Raw genomic sequence first — 23,203 nt, 5'->3', positions numbered from 1 at the left:
CCCAGAACCTGTGGGCCTTGACGGTCCAAGAGTGGTTGGAGGCCCCTCCTTCAGGAGAATGAAATCACTGGTCCCACAGGAAGCTGTTTGGGTGGAGCCTTTTCCTCTGGGAGAAGCAGGAAGACCCTGGTCACAGGGGGGTCCTTGTCCAGGCAACCCAGAGTGAGCTCCCAGGGTCTTTTTTCAGATGATCCTGCCTATTATAACACACGATTTATTATGAAGAACACCAAATTCAACACTGTGGTAACAGTTTAATGAGTACTTTATGAATGATTAAGTGTTCTTAGATTGCAGTTTGGTTTAAAAAAGATGTTTAATAAAATAATAAATGTTAAATTGTTCAAAAACCTTAACAAGCATGTTCTTTAAATTGAAAAGCATGCTTCTCCACTTAATTCCTTCAAGTATCTTGTAACTCTTTAAATAAGCATTATTAAATCTAGGATATTTTGCTTTGAGATGCTGACCACATAGTTCAAGTTAACTGACATTGATCTTTAGATCAATGTATATAATAAGTTAGACTTAAAAGGTCATCCTCTTTGAAAGAAAAACATGCATATTTCTGTATAATGGAAAGATAGACCTAATCTGTTGTGCTGGGCACTGAAGACATTTACTTTCTCCCTCTAAAAGAAAAAGTCCCAGTAGTAAAGATGATTATCTTCCTAATCACTTGCCACCCCAAATCTACAATTGGAAAGCACTACAGTGTACACCATAGTTCTAGAGCATGAACTGGTGTAGAATTGAAGCCTTCTTATAAGCCTCAAGATTGTGAATGGGTGCTAAAATATTTGTTTAGATGATTATATTTAATTCTTACCTCTAAATTAATAGAAGGCTAATGTATATAATATATGCATTAGCATTAACATTTTTTATTCTCAAAAGAACAGGCCAATCTTTTAAAATTAAACCCTTGCCTAAAAATTAAATATATTGTCCTCCAAACATTTTTCTCACTTTGGTAAAGCCTTTAAGTTTATTTAGGTCTGACTAATTTGACTTAATTTGTTTAGGTCCAAAATTATTTCCAGAACTCTTAACATCCTATTTATTAATTTTCAGGTTGTGAATATAGTGACGTCTAACCAAGACTGTGTCAACAATATTGCTGAATCAATGGTTTTGTCCAATTTATTGGCTCTTCTACATTCTTTGCCATCAAGTACGTATATTCACTGGAATTTTTGAAACAACAGTACAGTCAACCCATTGAGGGGAGCAGTTACACAGATGATACAAAACCTCTGACACAGTGTTATCTGTGTTTCTTTTTTTTTTTTTTTTTTTTTTTTTTTTTTGTGGTACGTGGGCCTCTCACCGTTGTGGCCTCTCCCGTTGCGGAGCACAGGCTCCGGATATGCAGGCTCAGCGGCCATGGGTCATGGGCCCAGCCACTCTGCGGCATGTGGGATCCTCCCGGACTGGGGCATGAACCTGTGTCCCCTGCATCGGCAGGCGGACTCTCAACCACTGCACCACCAGGGAAGCCCTAAGTGGTCTTCTTTATATTAGATGTGTCTTTCTAATTATGTTTTTATATAAGTTAATTATTTTGCATTTCTCATATCAAAAGTTGAAAGAGGTAAGAGAGATCGAAAAGCAAAAGGAAAATAATCTAGGATTTTCAATTTGTTGAGTATAAGCTACACGTGAGTAATTGAGAATTGACTAATATTCCATGGTTTATTAAAAAAAACACACACACACAGTTGATCTTGGATGATAGGAAAAAATGCTTAAGATAAAAATCACCTTGTGTTAGCTTAAAGTTCAATCCTGTATTATTTGTCCTTTACTGATTTGATGCTGATAGCGACTGTTACCACCAAATGGTATCAGTTTTTTAAAATACACCAACCTGATTTCTTGAATACAGCCTGAAATAATATAGACTCCTTACAAACTGTACAGTCTTCTAGCATAAGTGCTAGGATCAACCTTGAGATTGATTTTCACAGGCAATTGGCGATACTAAGTCCAACTTTGCCACTTAACTGTCAGCAGACATTGCTCAGTTGGCTTTGCTAGCCCCTTGGAAGTCATGTTAATCTTGACTTCACACCTGTTCACCTCCTTGAGAGCAGCAACCTGTCGCATTCGTTTTATGCCCCAGTGCCTTGCACGTGTTAGGGTCAGTGAGTTGAGTGGAGTTCAGTTTCCATTGAATATTTTTGTTTTCTTTAATAAACGACATTTGAAATAGCTCTTTAAAATGACAACTTTTAAAAGTTATTCACAGATTATTTTTATCATCCCTACAACCTTAGTTGGTTTTTCTTTTTTTTTAGTTTTTAACAGCTTTACGAGGCTTCAAACAATGCAAAATTAAACTGATTGATGAAGTGAAGAATGTTACAGAAGTCATAACTTGAAAGTTATTTTATATTCATATCGGATTTATATAGTCCAGTCATTATTTTAATCTTACCGGTAAAATAGCTGACATCTAGATATCTCAGCCTACTCTGCTATCATTTATATTTTAGACTAAATTATCTTTAACTGTTTGCTAAGGGACATTAAAAACATAAAATGTTAACTTCCTCTAACCCCTACAAAGACTTGTTTTCCTTTGAAACTATGGTTAGAACAGTGGTAGGTTTTCAATGAAGTACTGTTGCTTCTCTTAAAAATCTGCTTTTGAGTGTTTTTTCTCCTGCCTGTTAACTTAGCTCAGTCTGGCTACCATCCTTTGTTGTTTTAGTCTCAGCCTAATACTTGGCAGCCTTCACCCTCTTTGCCAACTCTTTACTCCTTTGGTCACCTGTCTGTTGTTGCCATTTTGACTTTAGAAAAGTCCAGTAACTGAGTCTACTTCAATGACAAGGGTGAGAAGCGCACAGACTATGTGCAGAAGGATGCTATTGTGTCTTAGATTGGAACAGTGTCTTGCAACTGCTACTTCCTACTCATTTCTGTAAGATACTAGCACCACATAAAAATTGTAGATCCCTGAATAGAGTGTTCTCAGGGTGTCAGGAGGTGAGAAGATTTTGTTTGCACAGTGAACAGTGAGGTAGCAAGACAGTATGGCATAGTGGTTATGAGTGTGGATTTTGGAAGTCAGACTTCTATAAACTTCTATATACCTCAGTGGTATAGTGAGCTATATCTCTCACTAGCTATGAATCCATGGGTTGGTCAAACTGGGTCTCAGCTTCCTCACTCATGGAGGCCACAATTCCTGTCTTGCTGGTTATTGTGAAGATGTAAGTATAATACCCTGTGTAGAACACCTAGTTCAGTGCCTGGCACTGGTGCCCAGTAAATGTAAGCTAATGTGATGATACATTCTTTGAAATGTCTTTTACTTTGTAGGTCGTCAGCTTGTTCTGGAAACTCTTTATGCTTTGACATCAAGTACAAAAATAATCAAAGAAGCAATGGCAAAAGGTAATGTATGGAGTGCTTTCTCATCCAGTCATGCTCAGTAATGGTGAGGCTTATTTTGAGCTGCTTTGTATAGTCTGATAAACTAGAAGAATGCTTTGGAAGGCTTACAGTTTAAAAAAAAAACAAACTGCATTGAGTTGAAACAAGGTTGAAAATGAATTCTACTATGATTCTATGATTAGAAAAGTCATTTTTTTTTATTTAGAGTATAAACACTAATTCTTTCTTTCCTTCACAGGAGCTTTGATTTATTTACTAGACATGTTCTGCAATTCAACACATCCACAGGTTCGAGCCCAGACAGCTGAACTTTTTGCTAAAATGACAGCAGATAAACTAATAGGTCCAAAGGTGAGCACAAAATGGGTTCTTAGAAAGAAATTACTAAAGCTCTGTAACTTTGATAACGGATTTCATGAGCGTTACCAAAGTCTGAGATGGTGAGGAAATAACTTAATATGAAAGTTGGAAGATCGACATACCTGAAATTATTCCTATATATTACTAGTTAGAGAAAAATTATAGTCGGCGAAGCCTGCACTAGAATTGAGAAGTCTTAAGAGAGTATTTGAATTATGGTGATAAAACTGTTCATCTCCCTTGAAGAAAGAACAAAAGTATATTTAAGTTATGACGGATGATACGTTAGGTTAGACTTTCACACTTCGAGGATTGGCCTGTGGAGGTAGCTTGTGAAGGAGATACACCCCACACCTGTATTAGTTAAAGCCATATAGCACGTGAATGTAACGGCACCTTTGCTTCCCCTCTCTGCAGGGAGATCTCCCATTAAGAATCTGGAGCTAATAAGATGATCTCTGGAACCATGGTCCAATTTGCAGAGCAGGAACCTGTTAGAACAGCACTTCTAAATAGAATTGCATTCAGACACAGGTGTAATCAAAGTCCCCTTCTTCTGTTATTAAATCAGTTTCACATGAAGTAATGCTCACTGAAGCCAGCCCAGATATGAAATGAAGGCTCCTGAGCCTCCACTTCCAGAGTGTTAGGTTTTACTTTACATCAGTAAAACACATTAGATTCAGTTGTTTTTTTTTCCTTGTCTGATTTCCTGAGAATCTGTCACAGGACCTGGAACAGTTTTACTTTGGGAATATGGTTAATAATCTGTCATCAACAGGGTTGATGGGATAAGGGCGATTGCATTTGGATACCTATAGCAAGGGTCCATAAAATCATGAACACTGATTTTTTAAAAAAAATTTTTGGCCACACCATGCGCGGCATTTGGGATCTTAGTTCCCCGACCAGGGATCTAACCCGTGCCCTCTGCATTGGAAGGCAGAATCTTAACCACTGGACTGCCAGGGAAGTCCATGAATATTGATATTTAATATTGAGTTTTCTTAAAGCTAGAGTTGGGTAGCACATAATTATAATGTCTAATATTACATGTTTTAAATAATGTTTTAGATATTTAAAATAAATATGTACTAGAATTGATTTTTGAGCGCTTCAGTAATTTTTTGACCTTTGAAATACATGAGGGACAGATTTTACCAAGGTGAATATATTTACACTTAAATTTTCTGTATAGGAAAAATACAAGTGTCAGCTCCTTATTAATTGAATGATTTGCAGCAAGAGATTCTAGAACTGGGGTCAGTAAACTTATTTTCCTTTTTGGTAACAACTTTATTGAGATATAATTGACATGCCATACAAGTCACACATATGAAGTATACAGTTCATTGGTTTGGGCAACAACAATCAATTTTAGAAACATTTTCATCAACCCAGGAAAAAAACCCATTCCCTTTAGCAGTCACTTCCCATTCACCTTCCCCTTAGCACCTGGCAACCACTAACCTACTTTCTGTCTCTATAGATTTGCCTATTCTGAGCATTTCACGTAAATGGAATCATATGTGTCTTCTGTGTCTGGCTTCTGTCACTTAGCGTAATGTTTTCAAGATTCCTCCATGTTGTAGCATGTGTCAGTACTTCCTTCCTTTTTATTGCCAAATAATATTCCATTGTATACATATACCACATTTTGTTTTTCCATTTATCATTTGAAAATGGACATGTGGATTATTGCTTTTTGGCTATTCTGAGTGAGGCTACTGTGAACACATGTATACAAGTTTTTGTGTGGATATGTATTTTATTTCCCTGAGAGTAGAATTTCTGGATCATATGGTAACACTATTTTAAACTTTTCAAGGAATTATCAGACTGTTTTCCACAGTGGCTGCACCATTTTACATTCCCACCAGTGATGTGTGAGGATTCTGATTTCTCCACCTCTTCTCTGACACTTGTTATACTGGGTGGGCCAAAAGGTTCGTTCAGTTTTTTCCATAAGATGGCTCTAGTAGCACTTAGCTGTCTTTAACTTCATTCAAAATAATTTTGTTAGATTGAATGTGACAGCTGTCATATCAACGTGCATTTAAAAAAAGACTTAATCAATATTGGTTAATTTTTGTGTAGCCATTTTAATATTGAACATTTTTGGCATATTATGCTTTATTATTTCAAGAAAGGTAAAAATGCAACTGAAACGCACAAAAAGATTTTTGCAGTGTATGGAGAAGGTGCTGTGACTGCTGGAATGTGTCAAAAATGGTTTCAGAAGTTTTGTGCTGGAGATTTCTCGCTGAACGATGCTCCACGGTCAGGTAGACCAGTTGAAGTTGATAGCGATCAAATCGAAACAATAATTGAGAACAATCAATGTTATACCACGCAGGAGATAGCCAACATACTCAAAATATCCAAATCAAGCACTGAAAATCATTTGCACCAGCTTGGTTATGTGAATTGCTTTGATGCTTGGATTCCACATTAAGTTAAGCAAGAAAAGCCTTCTTGGGGCTTCCCTGGTGGCGCAGTGGTTGAGAGTCTGCCTGCCAATGCAGGGGACGTGGGCTCGTGCCCCGGTCCGGGAAGATCCCACATGCCGCGGAGCGGCTGGGCCAGTGGGCCATGGCTGCTGGGCCTGCGCGTCCGGAGCCTGTGCTCCACAGCGGGAGAGGCCACAGCAGTGAGAGGCCCGTGTACCGCAAGGAAAGAAAAAAAAAAAGCCCTCTTTACCATATTTTCTCATGCAATTCTCTGTTGAAACGTAATGAAAACGTTTCGTTTTTAAAACAAGTTGTGACGGGCAACAAAAAAAGTGGATACTGTACAACAGTGTGGAATGGAAGAGATTGTGGGGCAAGCAAAATGAACCACCAGCAACCACACCAAAGGCCGGTCTTCATCCAAAGAAGGTGATGTTGTGTATATGGTGGAATTGGAAGGGAGTTCTCTATTATGAGCTCCTTCCAGAAAACCAAACAATTAATTCCAACAAGTACTGCTCCCAGTTAGACCAACTGAAAGCAGTACTCCATGAAAAGCGTCCAGAATTAGTCAACAGAAAACACATAATCTTCCATCAGGATAACGTAAGACCACATGTGTCTTGGACAACCCGGCAAAAACTGTTACAGCTTGGCTGGGAAGTTCTGATTTATCTGCCATATGCACCAGACATTACACCTTAGGGTTTCCATTTATTTCAGTCTTTACAAAGTTCTCTTAATGGAAAAAATTTCATTTCCCTGGAAGACTGAAAAAGGTACCTGGAACAGTTATTTGCTCAAAAAGATAAGTTTTGGGAAGATGGAATTATGAAGTTGCCTGAAAAATGGCAGAAGGTAGTTGAATAAAAGGGTGAATATGTTGTTCGATAAAGTTCTTGGTGAAAATGAAAAATGTGTCTTTTATTTTTACTTAAAAAACCGAAGGCACTTTTTGGCCCACCCAATATATCTTTGTTGAGTATAGTCATCCTAGTGGGTATGAAGTGTTATCTTAGGGTTTTGGTTTGCATTTTCCTGGTGCCTAATGATGTTAAATGTCTTTTCATGTGCTTAAGTGGCCATTTGTACCTCTCTTTTAGAGAAATGTCTGTTCACATCCTTTGCTCATTTTTAAATTGGGTTGTCTTTTTACTATTGAGTTGTAATTGTCCTTTATATATTTTGGATACCAGTTCCTTATCAGATATATGATTTCAAATATTTTCTCCCATTTTGTGGATGTCTTTCCACTTTACTGATGGTGTCTTTTTTTAATTTTGCTGAAGTCCATACTATCTTTGTTGTTGTTGTAGCTTGTGCTTTTAATGTCATATATAAGAAGCCATTATCTAATCCAAGTTTACAAAGATCTATGCCTGTATTTTTTCCCAAGAGTTTTATAGTTTTAACTCTTGTATTTATGTCTTAGATCCATTTGACCCAGAAAAGTGACACACATCCTGTTTTGTGGATGCTCTCTATCATGTAACTGACACTGTTTCCTTTAGTTCATTGGCTGCTAGGAGTTCAGGGCTAAATTTGTAATATATTGCTTGCAATTTTACAGAGCTTTTGATGTTTCCTTTGTGTACTGACTTCCTATTAGTCTCATTCATTCAAGTAAGAATCTGAATGAGTATACTCAGAGTATACACTGAATGAGATATTCATTCAAGTATGTGCTTGTGACAGGGGCTGAAAATACAGCGACAGCAAGACAGACTTGGCCAGGGAAGTTTTCTATGAGATGAGATTTGAACACAGACTTGAATGACACAAAGGAGGGAAAACTATGTGAGGACCTGAGGGAAAAACTTATCTTTCCAACCTTCATTTTCCCTTTATCCTTATGCCTCAGACTAATTTTCAGTTTGTGTGTATGTGTGTGTTGGATATATTTTTTTAAGCTGTTTTTTAAATCCTTTCTGGAAAAAGGCACAGTATAATGTAAAACATAATATAGCAAAATAAATGCACTAAAAAATACTTGTACGACACAAAGGTAGCATGAGAAAAATTTGTGAGGGTGTGGGGTGTGGGAGGGGTGGAGGGACAGGGCAGCTAAGGGCCTTCTGGGAAGAGGGAACAGCATGTGCAGGGCAGGATCTGGCAGAGTGGTGTGCTCTGGGAACTTCACACACCACTGGTGCTGAATTTCTTAATGTTTCTTAAATTTGAGGAGGAGAGAGGAAATGAACCTGGATAGGTAAGTAGTAGCAGGTCGTAGTGAGTCTTGTTACCTTTGCATAAACCAAGGTTTATCTGTTCTCTCAATCCAGAATTTTTGGATGATAGTTGTGGCCCATATCAGCCATAACACAAATTACAGCAACATTCTATCTTAGAGAAATGTAAAGCAGACCAAATATTGAGATGTTTCCAATAGGTCTTTTTTCTTTCTCAAACCTCCTCATCTAGGTTCGAATTACATTGATGAAGTTTCTCCCAAGCGTTTTTATGGATGCCATGAGAGACAACCCTGAAGCTGCCGTCCATATTTTTGAAGGAACTCATGAAAATCCTGAGTTAATTTGGAATGACAGCTCCAGAGATAAAGTGTCCATGACAGTTAGAGAAATGGTGCTCGAGTAAGTCAAGAGACACGCAGTAACTTAGGGCCTTCAGATGGGGTCACCGGGCAGGCAGGCATGCCTCACGTTGTCTGTCACCTCTCTAAGGCTTACTCTACGTGCATGAAAGTGTGTCTTGTGACTGAAGTTTGATGTCCTTTCCCCTTTTTTTTTCCCAAGGCACTTTAAAAATCAGCAAGACAACCCTGATGTAAACTGGAAGGTAAAGTATACTTTTATTTAGAGGAAGGAATTCTACATTTTACTGTAAATTTTTGTTGTTTTTTTAAATTCCTGATGAGTGAGTTTAATGCCAACCTTTTAGATACTTTGTCATTAAGAAACTTAGGTCTTCCCCTTGAAAATAAGGTTTTAAACATAAAAGTAGGAATACTCACTTTCAGAGTAAGTAACTTAATCAAAGGACTTTTTCTGAATTTTGTTAAGAGAAAATAAAACAATAATTTTGATTTGATTATATAATGACTATTTAAGGACTAGTTAATTTCATAACGATTTCTTTAATAGGGTTTTTATTTCTTGCTTAATGTACAACTAATGATGAGTAAGTGACTTGACTATTCTTTCTCTATTTAAAGTTGCCTGAGGATTTTGCTGTGGTGTTTGCAGAAGCAGAAGGTGAACTTGCTGTTGGAGGAGTTTTCTTGAGAATCTTTATTGCACAGCCAGCTTGGGTTCTAAGAAAGCCTAGAGAATTTCTTATTGCACTGCTAGAAAAGTTAACTGAGCTCCTGGAGAAGAACAATCCTCATGTAAGCTTTAGCTGTCAGCCAGACATTTCATATAGTTTGCTAAACACTATTTGCTAAACATGTTGATAGTGTTTCTGTTAAAACACCATCCTCATTGACCATACATTAAGAATTGGCTACCTCTTTCAATGTAGCAGCCACCCTTAAATTCACATATGCCTTGTCAAAAGTGAAACTTCTTGGTAAAAGTTGGAGTTATGTATATTGAGAGGATGCTATTTCTAACAATTATAGTAGCTCTGAAAGGTTTCTTCCGTCCCATTTCCAGTGATTGTATGGTTTTAAGGAGAAACCTAAATGTGCAGTGTAGAAACCTAAATGGAAGTGTGTCCTGCTAGGGCATGTTCTTCACTTAGCTTGCCATAGATGGCAGGAATGACCCTACTTAAAAAAATTGACAGGGGAGTCTTAACTACATGGGTGAACCCTGTACCTATGCTCAAAGCCAAAGGCTAGCAGGAAAGCAGGAGTGAGTAGGAAAGTAGACTTGGTCTTGGCTTGGCAAGTCATAAACCCTGATGTAATATAAGGTTTTGTTATTTGAACTCATATATTGAAAATAATTGAGGTACATAATTAATTAAACAAGCTGGCTATAGAGGTGATTAAGAGCCCGATCTGTGGTGTTAGATGGTCCTGGACCCCAGTACCAGCCCCACCAGTGACTAGCTCTGTGACCTGGAGTAATGCCTCCTGATTCTGCCTCAGTTACCTCATAGAAAGGTAACAGCATCTGCCCCTAAGGCTGAAGTTTTCATGAGTTTTGATAAATATGGAGTACTTAGTATAATGTCAAGTACTTAGAAATCATTAGTTACTATCATTAGCTTTGCAAGACTTCAAAAAAAAATTAACATTACGTTAGATATTTACATATGTCTCTTTCTATAGTCACATTTTCTCTTTACTAGGATTTTTACTACATATATAGTTTGCTTAAAAAATGAAATCCTCAGAAAGGAGAAACTTGGAAACAGAAAAACGTATAACATTTTCCTTCTACATTGCTTTCTTTTTCGGTGCATCCCAGCTTCCATGTTTATTTAAGACATGTTATGTTATGGATATATATGTTTGCATATAATGGTATAAGCTACAGGTTTTTGCAATCCATTTTCCACAATAGAAAGTGCATTATGGCAGCCAGACATGTTAATTAGTAGGATTTTTAATAGAACTGGGGAAAACATTTTCACTAGTTCTTCATTCTCCTGAATTATTGATGTTCTTTGATATTGGCATTTCTATAACATTATCTGAAAATTTCTAGTAATATCTTTTGAGAGATGATTTCTTAATAGACATCTCTTTTATCTGCAGTAGAAATGAGATGTGGAATAGAAATGCCCAGAGAAAGGCTGCTTAGATTAATGTATCACATTCTTAAAGTCTTTTAAATTCATGCCTTTGTCAAGATGGGGAAGTTTGTTGTTCTTTTAGGATTTAGGGATCACTTTTAAGTATCAGCACTTAGAACTTGTGGGCCCTTAGTAACACCAAATAATTACCAAGGATGTTTAGGACTTCATCAGTATTTTACGGTTTGCTTGTTTGTTTGTTTTATACCCTCTCCAGGGAGAAACTCTGGAAACTTTGACAATGGCAACAGTATGCCTCTTCAATGCACAGCCTCAGCTGGCTGATCAGGTCCCACCATTGGGCCATCTTCCCAAAGTTATCCAGGCGATGAATCATAGGAACAATGCCATTCCTAAGAGTGCCATTCGAGTTATTCATGCCCTGTCTGAAAACGAGGTATTGATGAATCCATTTAGTAGCTTATAGTTCTAGAATTTATCTGTGCTCCCTCTTCCTGACTAATGTACATTGAAGTATAAATCCCTTTCCTACCATGTGCCTTAATCCATACGAGCCTCATGGTATTGTAACAATTCTTAAACTGGTTTAAATGATCTGATTAATAGGAGACTGAATTTGACTTAGTTCATTATTAAACTTGAGCTGAAGGGATTTCCCTGGTGGTCCAGTGGTTAAGACTTGGCGCTTCCACTGCAGGGAACATGGGTTCAAGCCCTGGTCGGGGAACTAAGGGATTTTCGGCGTGGCGCGGCCCAAAAGAAAAAAAAAACTTGAACTGAATGTAGGTTTTTCATATATTATTGTGGTATTTACCTTGTTACATAAAATATTGCTAGTCTACAAGTAACCTTCTCTTTTTGGGCACTTAGCTGTGTGTTCGAGCCATGGCATCTTTGGAGACAATTGGCCCACTGATAAATGGAATGAAAAAGAGACCAGATACTGTTGGTCTAGCCTGTGAAGCAATTAACCGAATGTTTCAGAAGGAGCAGAGTGAATTAGTGGCACAAGTAAGTGACTTTCTAGATTTCTATTTTAGGGAAGGCAACATACCAAACAAATAGATTTTCACTTACTTAGCACTGATTTTGGTTTCCCTGACTTGGCAGAGAGGTAACTTGTGAATTTGTGCATGTGTAATTTTATATTTTATACACACACACACACACACACACACACAGGCACATGTATATATACACACAGAAAAGGTGGGCCAGCTACCCAAAATCCTACCAATATCAAAGTACTTTTGTGATGTCTGAATTTTAAATTTTGGTTATTTACTAAACATTTATCCTTAACTTGCTTTGTAAAATTTATCCTTTTTGGAAAGATTCATTCTGTTTATTCATTCCTTTGTTTCTTTTAAGTCATGTTCAAAAAACATGCCAATGTTTTTATAGTCCTTTTCAAAGAGACTACCCATCTAATGAAAAGAAGACTTAGTGGGTACCAATGTTGCAGACATCAAGGGAACAAAAAAACATATAATAAATTTAGAAGCCATTGAGAAAGTGATCTTTCTAAAATACAACTCTTAAAAGTGTAACTCATTCTTCACTTAAAAATCCTTCAGTGGTTTACCATTACCTGCCAGATGACAAAGTGACATTTGACATCCTTAGCCTGAATACAAGGCCCTTGCATCCTTATTATCTGGCCCTCCTATTTCCCAGCCCCTTTTCCTCTCACATCTTCTCTCCCCATCCACCCCCACTTCCATCTCTGTTCCTTGTTCAGTCAGGTTAGAAGTACTGAGTACATTTCAAGGAGATAATTGGATGCTCTGAGGTTCAAACTTATAATTGGCTAGGAGGGTTGTTGTATTGGAAAGAACATGAGTTAGTTCTACCACTTGATGGCTCTGTGACCTCAGGCATGATATTTACCCTTACAGTACTCAGATTACTCATCTGTAAAATAAAGTTATGACTTCTCACAGGGTTGTTCCAAGAATAATATCTGTAAAAAAGAGGTAGACTGACTTAGTTACTTCCACCTCTTTCCTTTGAATCTCAGAGTGGGCAGTGAAAATTGTGTGGTAGCAGAGTATTACTTAGCTTTTATTAGGCTGATAGAAAATGTATGGTGAATGCAAAGGTTGATGTTTTAAGAAAATGTGAAAACTAATATACTGCCAATATTGTTGCCCATCAGTACATGTCCTTAGAGGAAGCAGACCAGTATACTCGCTGAAGCTCAGGTTCTGTACTTTATAGGTCCAAACACAGATTCCATTACTATCTTGTTCTGTGACTGTCAACATGTTTTACCCTCCATGCGTTGATTTTTCCATCAGCAATATTATAGTTATGCCTACATCATTAGGTGTTGGGAGGATTAAGTAAAATAATCAGCATATAGCATTTAAAATAGTTGATGGAACAGAATAAAATCTCATTAAGTAAAAATGTCATTATTATTAGATACCCTCACCCCCAAAATTCTGCATGTGGCATTAAAATAAAATAAAGCAGAGTGTCCTCTTCCAGATACGGTTCTGGGGGTGAAATTATTTCCTCAGTGGATGGCTTACATTTTTTAAAGCGTATATATTTGTGTTTGTGTCTCTCTCTATATATGTAGACACACAGACACATATATACACACATGTACACACATATGTATACTTAATATTCTCTTCTAGGCCCTGAAAGCAGATTTGGTCCCATACCTCTTAAAATTACTTGAAGGCATTGGCCTTGAAAATCTGGACAGCCCAGCAGCCACAAAGGCTCAGATTGTTAAAGCTCTCAAGGCAATGACTCGAAGCCTGCAGCATGGAGAACAGGTGAGTCTACACAGAGGTAACTTTGATCTGCCGATTACAAGGCATTTTCAAAGCCAGGTGTCTTGGCCATTGGTGATCTATGCACCTCAGCTCAGGTTCCACCTACAGGTGTGGTTCTTGACCGTAACTGGAGCAGATCCCAAAACCAGGGATGGACTAGCATAGCTGCCTCATAAAACACAAACTATATACTCAAATAGTCACTGGGAGGATTCTTTCTCTGGATAGTGGTAACATGTTGCACATTCTTCAACATAGAAGAATACTGAGCATTTAGTTGCCGGTTAAGATTAACTTTCAGTTCTAGGAGTTACTGTGGAGTAGTGATAACCGCATTCATTAACCATCCCATAATACCATTTTAAAAGATACAGAACATCATTTCAGTTTCATCTCCTTCCGTTATTAGCACTTACAAAGTGTTGGCTTCCTTTTTTTGTAACTTAGATTCTATTAATGTGTTTCAGCTGCATGCATATGCTGAGTTCAAACCAGTTCAGTAATTTAATTTTCCTCATTGGTTTTATTCTTAATGTTGCTTCTGAGGAGTTCCTTATTCAGTATTATTATATAGCCCTATCTAGTAACGCTCTCTTTTTTTAAGGTGAGGTGAAATTTACATAACAAAATTAACCATTTTAAATTGAACAATTCACTGGTATTTAGTGCATTAACAATGTTGTATAACCACCACTTTATCTAGTTCCCAAAACTCTGTACCAATTAAGCAGTTATTTCCCATTTCTTCTTCCCCTCAGCTTCTGGCAGTCACCACTCTGTTTTCTAGGAATTCACCAATTCTGGACATTTCACATAAATGGAATCATACAATATGTGACCTTTTGTGTCTGGCTTCTGTCACTTAGCATGTTTTCAAGGTTAATCTGCGTTATAGTGTGTTTCAACACTTCATTCCTTTTTAAGGCTGAATAACGTTCCATTGTGTGTATATGCCACAATTTGTTTACCCATTCATCCGTTCATAGATGCTTGGACTATTTCTACCTACTAATGTTCTTCTGTAGGTTTAAATTGACTTAAAGCTCTCCTTTAGTGAATCCACTGTGTTTGTGTGTTCCAAATAAAGAAACATTTTTTATGCTGTTGTCCCTCCTAGCAGTATTATCATTTGAACTATTTAAGGTGATAATAAAGAAGAGAGACAGCATGTGCTGCTGCAGTCATTAACTATATGTTGAATAAAGTTACCTGTGGGCGTTCTGAATGCCAAGCAAAGGCACTCCTGTGTACCATGCACCGGCAATTGTCCTCCCCTCCAGATTCCTGTTGATGACAATTAGCAGAGCAACCTTGACCCCCACCTTCCACTCCCAAGGGAAGGAAAGAATTATGATAGTTTCCAAAATAGGAACTTTAGCACCTTCACAACTAATCACTTCCACCATTGCTTCTCCCCAAGGTTGGGACAAAGAGTCTTTTGGACTCACACAGTCCCCGTGTATATCTCTACTTTAATGCTTACCACTAAGTTATCTGGCATTGTCTGTCTCCCCTACTAAACTGTAGGCACTTCAGGGACAGAGAAAGTCTTTCTCATCTTTGTGTCCACTGTGCAACCCAGTGATCTGAACTTTGATCTGAACTTTGATATGCGAAAGATATCCTCTACATTGGAATTTCCTAAACTTTGTTTTAATCTATGTCACAGAAAGAAACATGTCTTCCATCTTAGTCCAATACACATTTACACACATGTTATTTATACTCATATGTGTATATATATCACAGAACAATTTTGCCCACTTTACATGTGATACTCTGATGCTTTCTATATTAATCTATTTTATTTTCTCAAGCATGTTGATCACAACTGTCTTAATAGATTTCTTAAACTTCTAACAGGCCACATCCATAGTTTGAAAAAGTGCTTTACATTGTAGCTTGAGGGACTTCCCTGGAGGTCCAGCAGTTAAGACTCCGCACTCCCAGTGCAGGGGGCCCGAATTTGATCCCTGGTCAGAGAACCCGAATGCTGCAACTAAGAGCCTTAATGCCACAATGAAGATCCCATGTGTCACAACTAAGAACCGGTGCAGCCAAATAAATAAATAGATGTTAAAAAAAAAAAAAAAAAGTTGTAGCTTGAGTTTTGCAGTAGCTCCTCCCCAAACCCCTTCCTCGGGAATACTTCATGAACCCACACCACACTGTCAGCCAGTTGTTACTATCACAAGAACATCTTCATGCCAAAATTACATACAAGTCAGTAAGTTCAAATAGTAGAGTCCAAGTTTAGAGGGAAGACTGATTTAGGGACTTCTTTGCATCTGGCTTAATGAGATGTGCCTGGTGTAGAGTGTCTGATGAATGTGAGGTCTTGGTTCATCTTTGGTTCTTTCCTCAGCTGGCCTCTTCCTTTTGTCTTGGAAGTTTGCTTTTTCTCTTTAATTTCATCTACCAACATCTAGCACTTAGTTTGTTTAAATTCAAAGAGTTTGTTTTACTTCCCTAGGTGAATGAAATCCTGTCTCGTTCTTCAGTCTGGAGTGCCTTCAAAGATCAGAAACATGACTTGTTTATTTCTGAGTCACAAACAGCAGGATACCTCACAGGTAAACCACACCCAATTCTCTTCCCTAAGACACATGGCAGAAGCCACTTGGACCTTTCTTTTGCCCTGTCTAGACTAAAAATGGCATTTAGAGGGTTTTCCTAGGTTCCTAGCTACCTGTCTTGGAGATGCTGTGGGCATGCAGTGGACCTCTGGTTCTAGCCCAGACAGCATGCGAACTGCTGTGGTGTTGAATGTGTGCTGACTGCAACGCGGACTCTGCTTAGTTTTGATCCAGTAAATCCATGGTGTCATATGTTGTATTTGGAGTATGGCTGTATTAAAATGTTTATCTTGAACATGTAACAAAAGAGTAGAGAAATATCTACTCAGAAATATCAGTATCAGAAACATGACAGCATCGTTCCATTCTGTCAGAATACTAGGTTGAAATTCCAAATATGCATACTCACATGTGAAATATTTTTTCTTCAAAGTTACCAGTGATTAATCTGAAGTTTTACTAAATATTTAGGGTTTATCTTTTCGTGGGAGGAAATATGTGGGTATCATAAAGGAAAGGATGTTTTACTGCCTAGGGATCAGAAGATAAAACACTTCAGAAGCTTGGGACATTTGTCCATTTGACAGACTTATTTTAGTAAGTCTGAAAATGAAATATGGTCTTTGGTATAAAAGTTTTTTTTTTTTTGGTATAAAAGTTTTTAGTTTGAAATTAACCTTAGGAATATTAAGTGGTTCTTGCAGTCTGCCTGAAATTATAATATTTTTAAAATGTCAGCCCTGCGTCCTCCTCTAACCAGAGATGATGTAGGTAAATTGAGAGAAAAAATTAATTACCCAGCGTTTCTCACACCAGTGTAACTGTTTTAATAATCTTGATCACTAGTATAGAAATTTATAAATCCTGAAGACCAAATCTTAAATATTCAGAAGTGAGGACTTTGGAGAAAGTTTTACATGGTTTTAATTTTAGACGTGGTTGTGACATTACTGTTTTTTCCTCCACTGTGACCTCTTTAATATTAAAACACTAAAATTTATAATCAGACTTATAGAGTTTATGAACATGTGGTACATGTGTGTACATTAAGAGTAGAGTGCCATGGGTTTCCCTTCTACCTTTCCCATCCCCTGCCCTATGATGTCTATGGAGAGAAATACCTAGAATATAGTCTTAGTCTCTTCCATATCTCTTTCAAATTCGGGGTAAAGCTGTAGCTTCTAAGTAGGAGTATGTTCTTATAGACACACTAAAAGCTTTACCTCTTTAGACTCTTTTCCCAAAAAGTTTACACAATACCACCTTTTCATGGTATTATATTCATTACTAAAGAATGGTATGATTGGAAAATCTGCTGTATTTTTTCTGGCTGAGAGTAAACTTATTTAAAATTTTACCTTGAAGAATAGGAAGATGTAGATTACAAGCAGGGACAGGAAGCCCTCTTCTAATTCTTTTTGTTCTTGAGTGTACTTCACATTCATTGCATTCACTGACTTGACTGGATGGAATAAAAGACTGCAGGTGATCCTTGATGTACTAACAGCTGTGGGTCAAAAGGTCTGTCGTTAGAATACAGAAGAGAGAAGGATTTATCTTTAGAGACCTACAGTTCCTTTAGAAATCACTTGGTCCTCACCCCCACCCAGATTCCCTGATAACTATAGGAAAAGTTCAGGGAGCCAAAAGGTTTCTGTCTGTGCCTTTCCTTTTACTTGGATCCCTGGCGTGGCTTCTGAATGAGTTATGAGAAGCAGCTTTGATGGGCTGCAGAAGGTTAGGGAAATAAAAAGGCTGGGGTTTATAAATTTCTTCACAGCCTTGGTCTGGCTCAGGGGGCAGCAAGTTCCATATAAAGCCATCGAGGGGTAGGTGGTATAAATCCCAGCCTGGAAAGGGCCTGGAGTTTTACTCTGGCCATTCTGAAGGTCATTGTTGAAGCCCAAGGGCACATCAGTTGATGTTGGACAATCTAGACTAGCTCTGAGCTGTGTTGGCCCCCAAATTGTCCAGTTCTTAGCACATCATCAGTCTGGGATGTTCTTTTGTTGTGAAAGTACTACCGGTTGAACCGATGTATATTTATTTCTTGGGTTGTCAAATGTTTTCTATTTTGTGTTTGAGCTTTTCCATTGAATTGTGTGTCATTGTTTGATAAAAGAGGCTAGTACTTCTAATAATGATAAAATTCTGTTATGTGGAACTCCATGGAATGTATACAGTGTTGTGTTGAATTGGAATTTTAAACTTACCCCACCCTGCCTTCAGTCTTGAGAAGATTCAGTTTGTACCAGCCTCTGTCTAATCAATTTGCAAATGAAATAAGGTGCTGTGAGAACATAAGTCGTCACCAGCCTTTTCTTCCAATAAGTCGATTTTGTTTAGGAGATGGGGAGAGATGAGACAAAGCTAATTACTATTTCAAAATAAGATGGGAATGACTAATCACATTTATAATTTTCTTCTTCTTGGCTGCTGAGCAAATGTCACTCAGTCACATGTTCAGGATTTGGGGTAAAAATTAAAATGTCCTAGGTAGGATTACTCAATGTTGATAAATTGGGATGAGACTGACCCTCTAGCCTGGCATATTGTTTTGTTTTATGATAAATGTTCATCTAAAAGTGCCTCAATGGGACTTTACCCATGGTGCAGTTAAGCTGTAACTGCTCATTGTGTAGGGCCTTGGGTTACTTAGCCATTTATTTTGTTTTAGAAGAGCTTGGTGCTAACAAGCTCAAAGCCCTATAAAAATAATTTCAGCAGTGAAAATCCTCAGATTTCCTCACCTAGAAAATCAATAGAGAAAGAAGGAACAACAGGGAAAGAAAGAGTAGTGGGCCAAGGCAAAGATGCTTTTAGGAGCTAGACTTGGAGATGAAGAACTCTGTACTATATATTTATTTACTTCTATTTTAATTAGAGGCATGTGAAATAGTTATCTTGTTTTCCTAAGGTCATCAAAGGGAGCAAGGGTGCATTTCTTGGGCCTCTCATCAAACTGGTCCATTAGTTCTTTGCAGAGTTGGTTTTTATTACCTTTTGGTTTTCTTTTTACACATGTCCAAGACTACACAGTGGGAGCCATGTTAAGAAAGATTCCCTAAGGTCAGTGTCGGTTTATTGTAGGACATTGCTGCTAAGACACGGCTTCTTTTTTCTTCCCCCCACTGAGAATCCCATGTTCATTTTCACCAAAGGCCGTGCTCCTTCCACTACTCCATCATGGCAGCCAATTCCGTTCTGTGGGATTCTTGGTTTTCACATCCCTCTTAAAGAGTCCAGCTGCCTTACACAGTGTGCCATGTGCCCCGTTTCTGGCAGCCCCTACTCTTTCCTGCCATGTTTCTCTGGAGAACACAGTGTCGTATCCTAGCAGACTGTAGCTTCCAGCCCCTAGAAACCAGACGTGTCTGGAAGAGGCCAGGAGTGTGAGGGAGAGAGTATCTCAGACTTCATTTAGAGAAATACCAGGAATTGACTTGTCTTTCCTAAAGAGGCAAATGGTGGGGCTAGAATTTGGTCTCTTCTGAATAATCCTTCTAGGCCCATCATTCACAATTTAGATTTTAGCCCAGAGGTTCCCAAAATTTCTCAGTTCACAGTGCCTTACTATCTTTTTTTTTTTTTTTTTTGCGCTACGCGGGCCTCTCACTGTTGTGGCCTCTCCCATTGCGGAGCACAGGCTCCGGACACGCAGGCTCAGCGGCCATGGCTCACGGGCCCAGCCACTCCGCGGCATGTGGGATCTTCCCGGACCCAGGCACGAACCCGTGTCCCCTGCATCGGCAGGCAGACTCTCAACCACTGTGCCACCAGGGAAGCCCTATCTTAGTCATTTTTTTTCTTGATCTACCCTTAGGCCAAAAGAAATGCTTAATAATTAAGTTTATTAAGTAGTTATATCCAAACAACTTGCAAGTAGTTGTTTGTATGGTATCCAACAGATGTCACTTGTCTCTCAAATTTAAAATAGCCCATGTGAATTTGCCCCTGGGTGCCTCAGCGTGTAGTCTGAGAACCACATCCTTAGTCCTTTCTCTATATGTAGCATTCATGATTTGGTCTCATAATCTTCATTTGATGTGAACTAAGTTGAGCCCACATCAGAAGTGCTCAGGAACTGTACCAATCTGGAGTGTTTAGGGGTTTATTCTTAAGGGTTGCATCCTTGGTGTGTTCCCTAGCAATCTTGCTGCTGCCTGAAGTTCAGAGTGGCAGGTTGGTGGGAAGTGATGTAACCGTGTGGCGCTATTGCTCTGAACCGCTGTCAGGGGGGTATGGTCTCTTTCCTGAGCAGTCTGTGGAAGGCCTGGTGTCCTGATTGGTGGAAAGCAGGGGTTGATAGATGCAGGCCCACCTTGCCTTAGAAAAGGGAAAATCCTTTTTCTAGGTTTTCTAAGTTCCCGGGCACTCCAGGTGGCAAGCGGCACCTCACGTGAGCTGAGTTGTCTCTGGCCACTGTGTAACCACGTGCTGGATACACAGTGTCTGCTTTCTTCACGCCCTCAGTACAAATGCTCATGAGGTTAAAAACAAGATGAATCTGAATTGTCCCCCTTTTGTCCTGCTTCAGTCCCTGTTATACCTTAGCCTTCATCAAACTGCTCTGCTGTTTGCACTTCCTTATGACTTCCCTTGCTGCTTATGTTTCTTTTTTTCCCCTCAGGTGTCTCTCCTTCCCTTCTAACTGGCAGCAGTCCCCTTCACCTCAGGAGCGGGCTTTAGATCCGCTCTGCCAGGCAGCTTGCTAACTTCTGTGTAGCTCTCTGAAGCAGGTAGAGAACCATTTTGCTAAATGCATGCCGCTTCCACTGCTTTTCTAGTCCTAACCCTTCAATGTTCCTTAGCTGTTTGCCTTGTTTCCTATGATCTCAGCTAAAAGTATTGTTCAATATGCAGTATTATGCTACAGTACGGTGTCTCTTGCAAGTACTCTGTACAGTTGTGCAGTGATTCTGAGGTGTAATTAAATGTCTCTGCAGTTCATGATAAACTAGAGGGCTAAAGCCATTATATGCTCATAGGCCACATCTTCATAAATGCTGGCGTAGATAATGGCATTTTTGTGCACTAGAGATTGTTAGAATCAAGACATATAAAACTAAAATATTGATACCTTTTCCATAGCACTCTTATTTTTACCTATGAGCGATGTCCAGAGCTTGCGTTTTCTTTCTCAGAGACCTTGGTGTAGCAACCCTTGTTCATTTGGTGTTACTTGTTATAGTAGCATTTCTTTGCACCAAATGAAAATAGGTTATCTCGAATGTGGATAGAAGTGTATTTTGTTGGGAATTCATCACGTATGACTTTCGAATGGACTGACCCAAGTACAGAGTTTCTTTCCTCTGTTCCTATTTTTTTCTCATTTGACGTTAGCTATATCCTTCAGCGTCCAGGATTTTTTGAAAGATTGAACTTCCCAGATGTGAGAAGGGAAATTTTTTTCCATATTTCCACACCAGTGTTACTGTCCAGCATAAATTTTGAAATGATTTTTAACTTTGTCGTATAGTAAAGGCAAACCATGAAAATGGTGCTGTGTAGCTGTTTTAAAGTTTTCGTTGTATGCTTAGGTAATCCTAATAGATTGTATCAGTTCCTTGTGATGGGGTGCTTGACCTGGTTCTGACATTTTTGTAAAGGTCAGTGTTCTCACATGACTCTGCTCTTTAGAAGGTGTGTATTTTTCCTTTCTCTCTTGCAGGACCTGGAGTTGCTGGCTACCTTACTGCAGGGACATCGTCATCAGTCATGTCTAACCTGCCGCCTCCCGTAGACCATGAGGCAGGCGACCTTGGCTATCAGACTTGAAACTTTCTTGAGAGACAATAAACGCTGAAAGGCCAGTGCCCCGTCCACATTCCTCCAGCTGATACGTTGAAGAAAACTCTTAACTGCCTTTCTCCTGGTTTCATGACAGTGTTATTCCTTTTTCTATAAGTATATTTTTATTTAGGAAAAAAGTCAGTGATTCTAATTGTATCACGTTATAAGAAAGCACTCTGTGGATCAACCTAAGCAGGTACACAAGAATTTTTTTTCTTGATGTATGTAAGCACATTTTGTTCCTTTATATCTGTTTACAAGACTGTGAATCAAAAAGACAAAACTTTCTTCCTAGTTTTTATAATGTTTTTTTGAACTAGTGTGACTGTGGGGTTGAACTGCAGTCTACAGAAATTGGGAAATCTAAGTCACCCCTAAGAAGGGCATTTCCCTCTCCTGCATCGAGTCTGTGTGGCTGTTCTCCTACCTATTAGGTTTTGTCCTTGCACCTGTTCGCTGGTATCCTCTCCTCAATTATTAACCTTCTGAGAGCTCACAGCATACGTCGGTATGTATAACTGGCTTTACCAAATTGAATGAAAAAGGAGTTGTGCAAAAAAATTTAAAAATGGATGTCAAGATGTTATGTAAGAGATTAGTGTAATTGTGAAATGTTCTATACATTATCAAATATATAAAGCTTTCTATATTGAATGTACATTATACAGATCATTCTTATGTGTACATAAAATTTTAAAAATAAAGGGAATTGACTGCTTTGTTAATGAGATATATTTGTTCTCGTTTCATTTTTCCCTTTGAAGACCTTGTATATCTTTATTTCTAAGACAGATTTTGTAGTAGTAGCAGTAAACAGACTTTGCCTCACATTTCTAGTATCTCATACAGCTACATTGACATATTATGTTCATTCCTAAATCCCTTCATTAGTATTTCAACCACATCTAAATTTCAAGACACAGACAGCGTCTCATTTATTTTCCATACAATATTCAGGAATGGGTCAGGCTGTTAATAAATAGTTTAATGCATGTGACACATTAATTCCAATATTTTTAAGAGGAAAGAAATTTAAAGAGTGAGAGGAGATTTAACATAACACAGATTTCAGCACTGAGGTCTTCTAGTGTGATCACAGACTACAAGAAAATATAAACATGTAAAATATATACAAACACTTCTTAAAGAATAAGGAAATATC

The 23,203-nt window shown here is 38.3% G+C and overlaps 1 protein-coding gene across 3 annotated transcripts in view; it reads left to right on the top strand.

Moving 5' to 3' along the window:
* Positions 1–22,759, top strand: part of DNAJC13 (DnaJ heat shock protein family (Hsp40) member C13) — a 122,825-nt gene extending 100,066 nt beyond the window's left edge. For 2 of the 3 annotated variants that reach the window (XM_079921672.1, XM_079921671.1), the window contains exons 46-56: positions 1,075–1,174; positions 3,331–3,405; positions 3,644–3,756; positions 8,637–8,806; positions 8,969–9,011; positions 9,388–9,561; positions 11,137–11,316; positions 11,751–11,891; positions 13,529–13,672; positions 16,146–16,245; positions 21,920–22,759. In XM_079921672.1, coding sequence (XP_079777798.1) covers positions 1,075–1,174; positions 3,331–3,405; positions 3,644–3,756; positions 8,637–8,806; positions 8,969–9,011; positions 9,388–9,561; positions 11,137–11,316; positions 11,751–11,891; positions 13,529–13,672; positions 16,146–16,245; positions 21,920–22,026 — 1,347 coding nt within the window. In that variant the 3' untranslated portion in view covers positions 22,027–22,759. Of the gene's footprint in view, positions 1–1,074; positions 1,175–3,330; positions 3,406–3,643; positions 3,757–8,636; positions 8,807–8,968; positions 9,012–9,387; positions 9,562–11,136; positions 11,317–11,750; positions 11,892–13,528; positions 13,673–16,145; positions 16,246–20,878; positions 21,146–21,919 lie in introns of those variants that run through there. The other variant, XM_079921673.1, reaches the window with a different exon arrangement.
* The last annotated feature ends 444 nt before the right edge of the window (positions 22,760–23,203 follow it).

Source organism: Stenella coeruleoalba, assembly GCF_951394435.1.
Source record: "Stenella coeruleoalba genome assembly, chromosome: 5".
NCBI lineage: Eukaryota > Metazoa > Chordata > Mammalia > Artiodactyla > Delphinidae > Stenella > Stenella coeruleoalba.
Note: the sequence above shows the minus strand (reverse complement) of the source record. Positions and strands in the feature narration are given on the sequence as shown.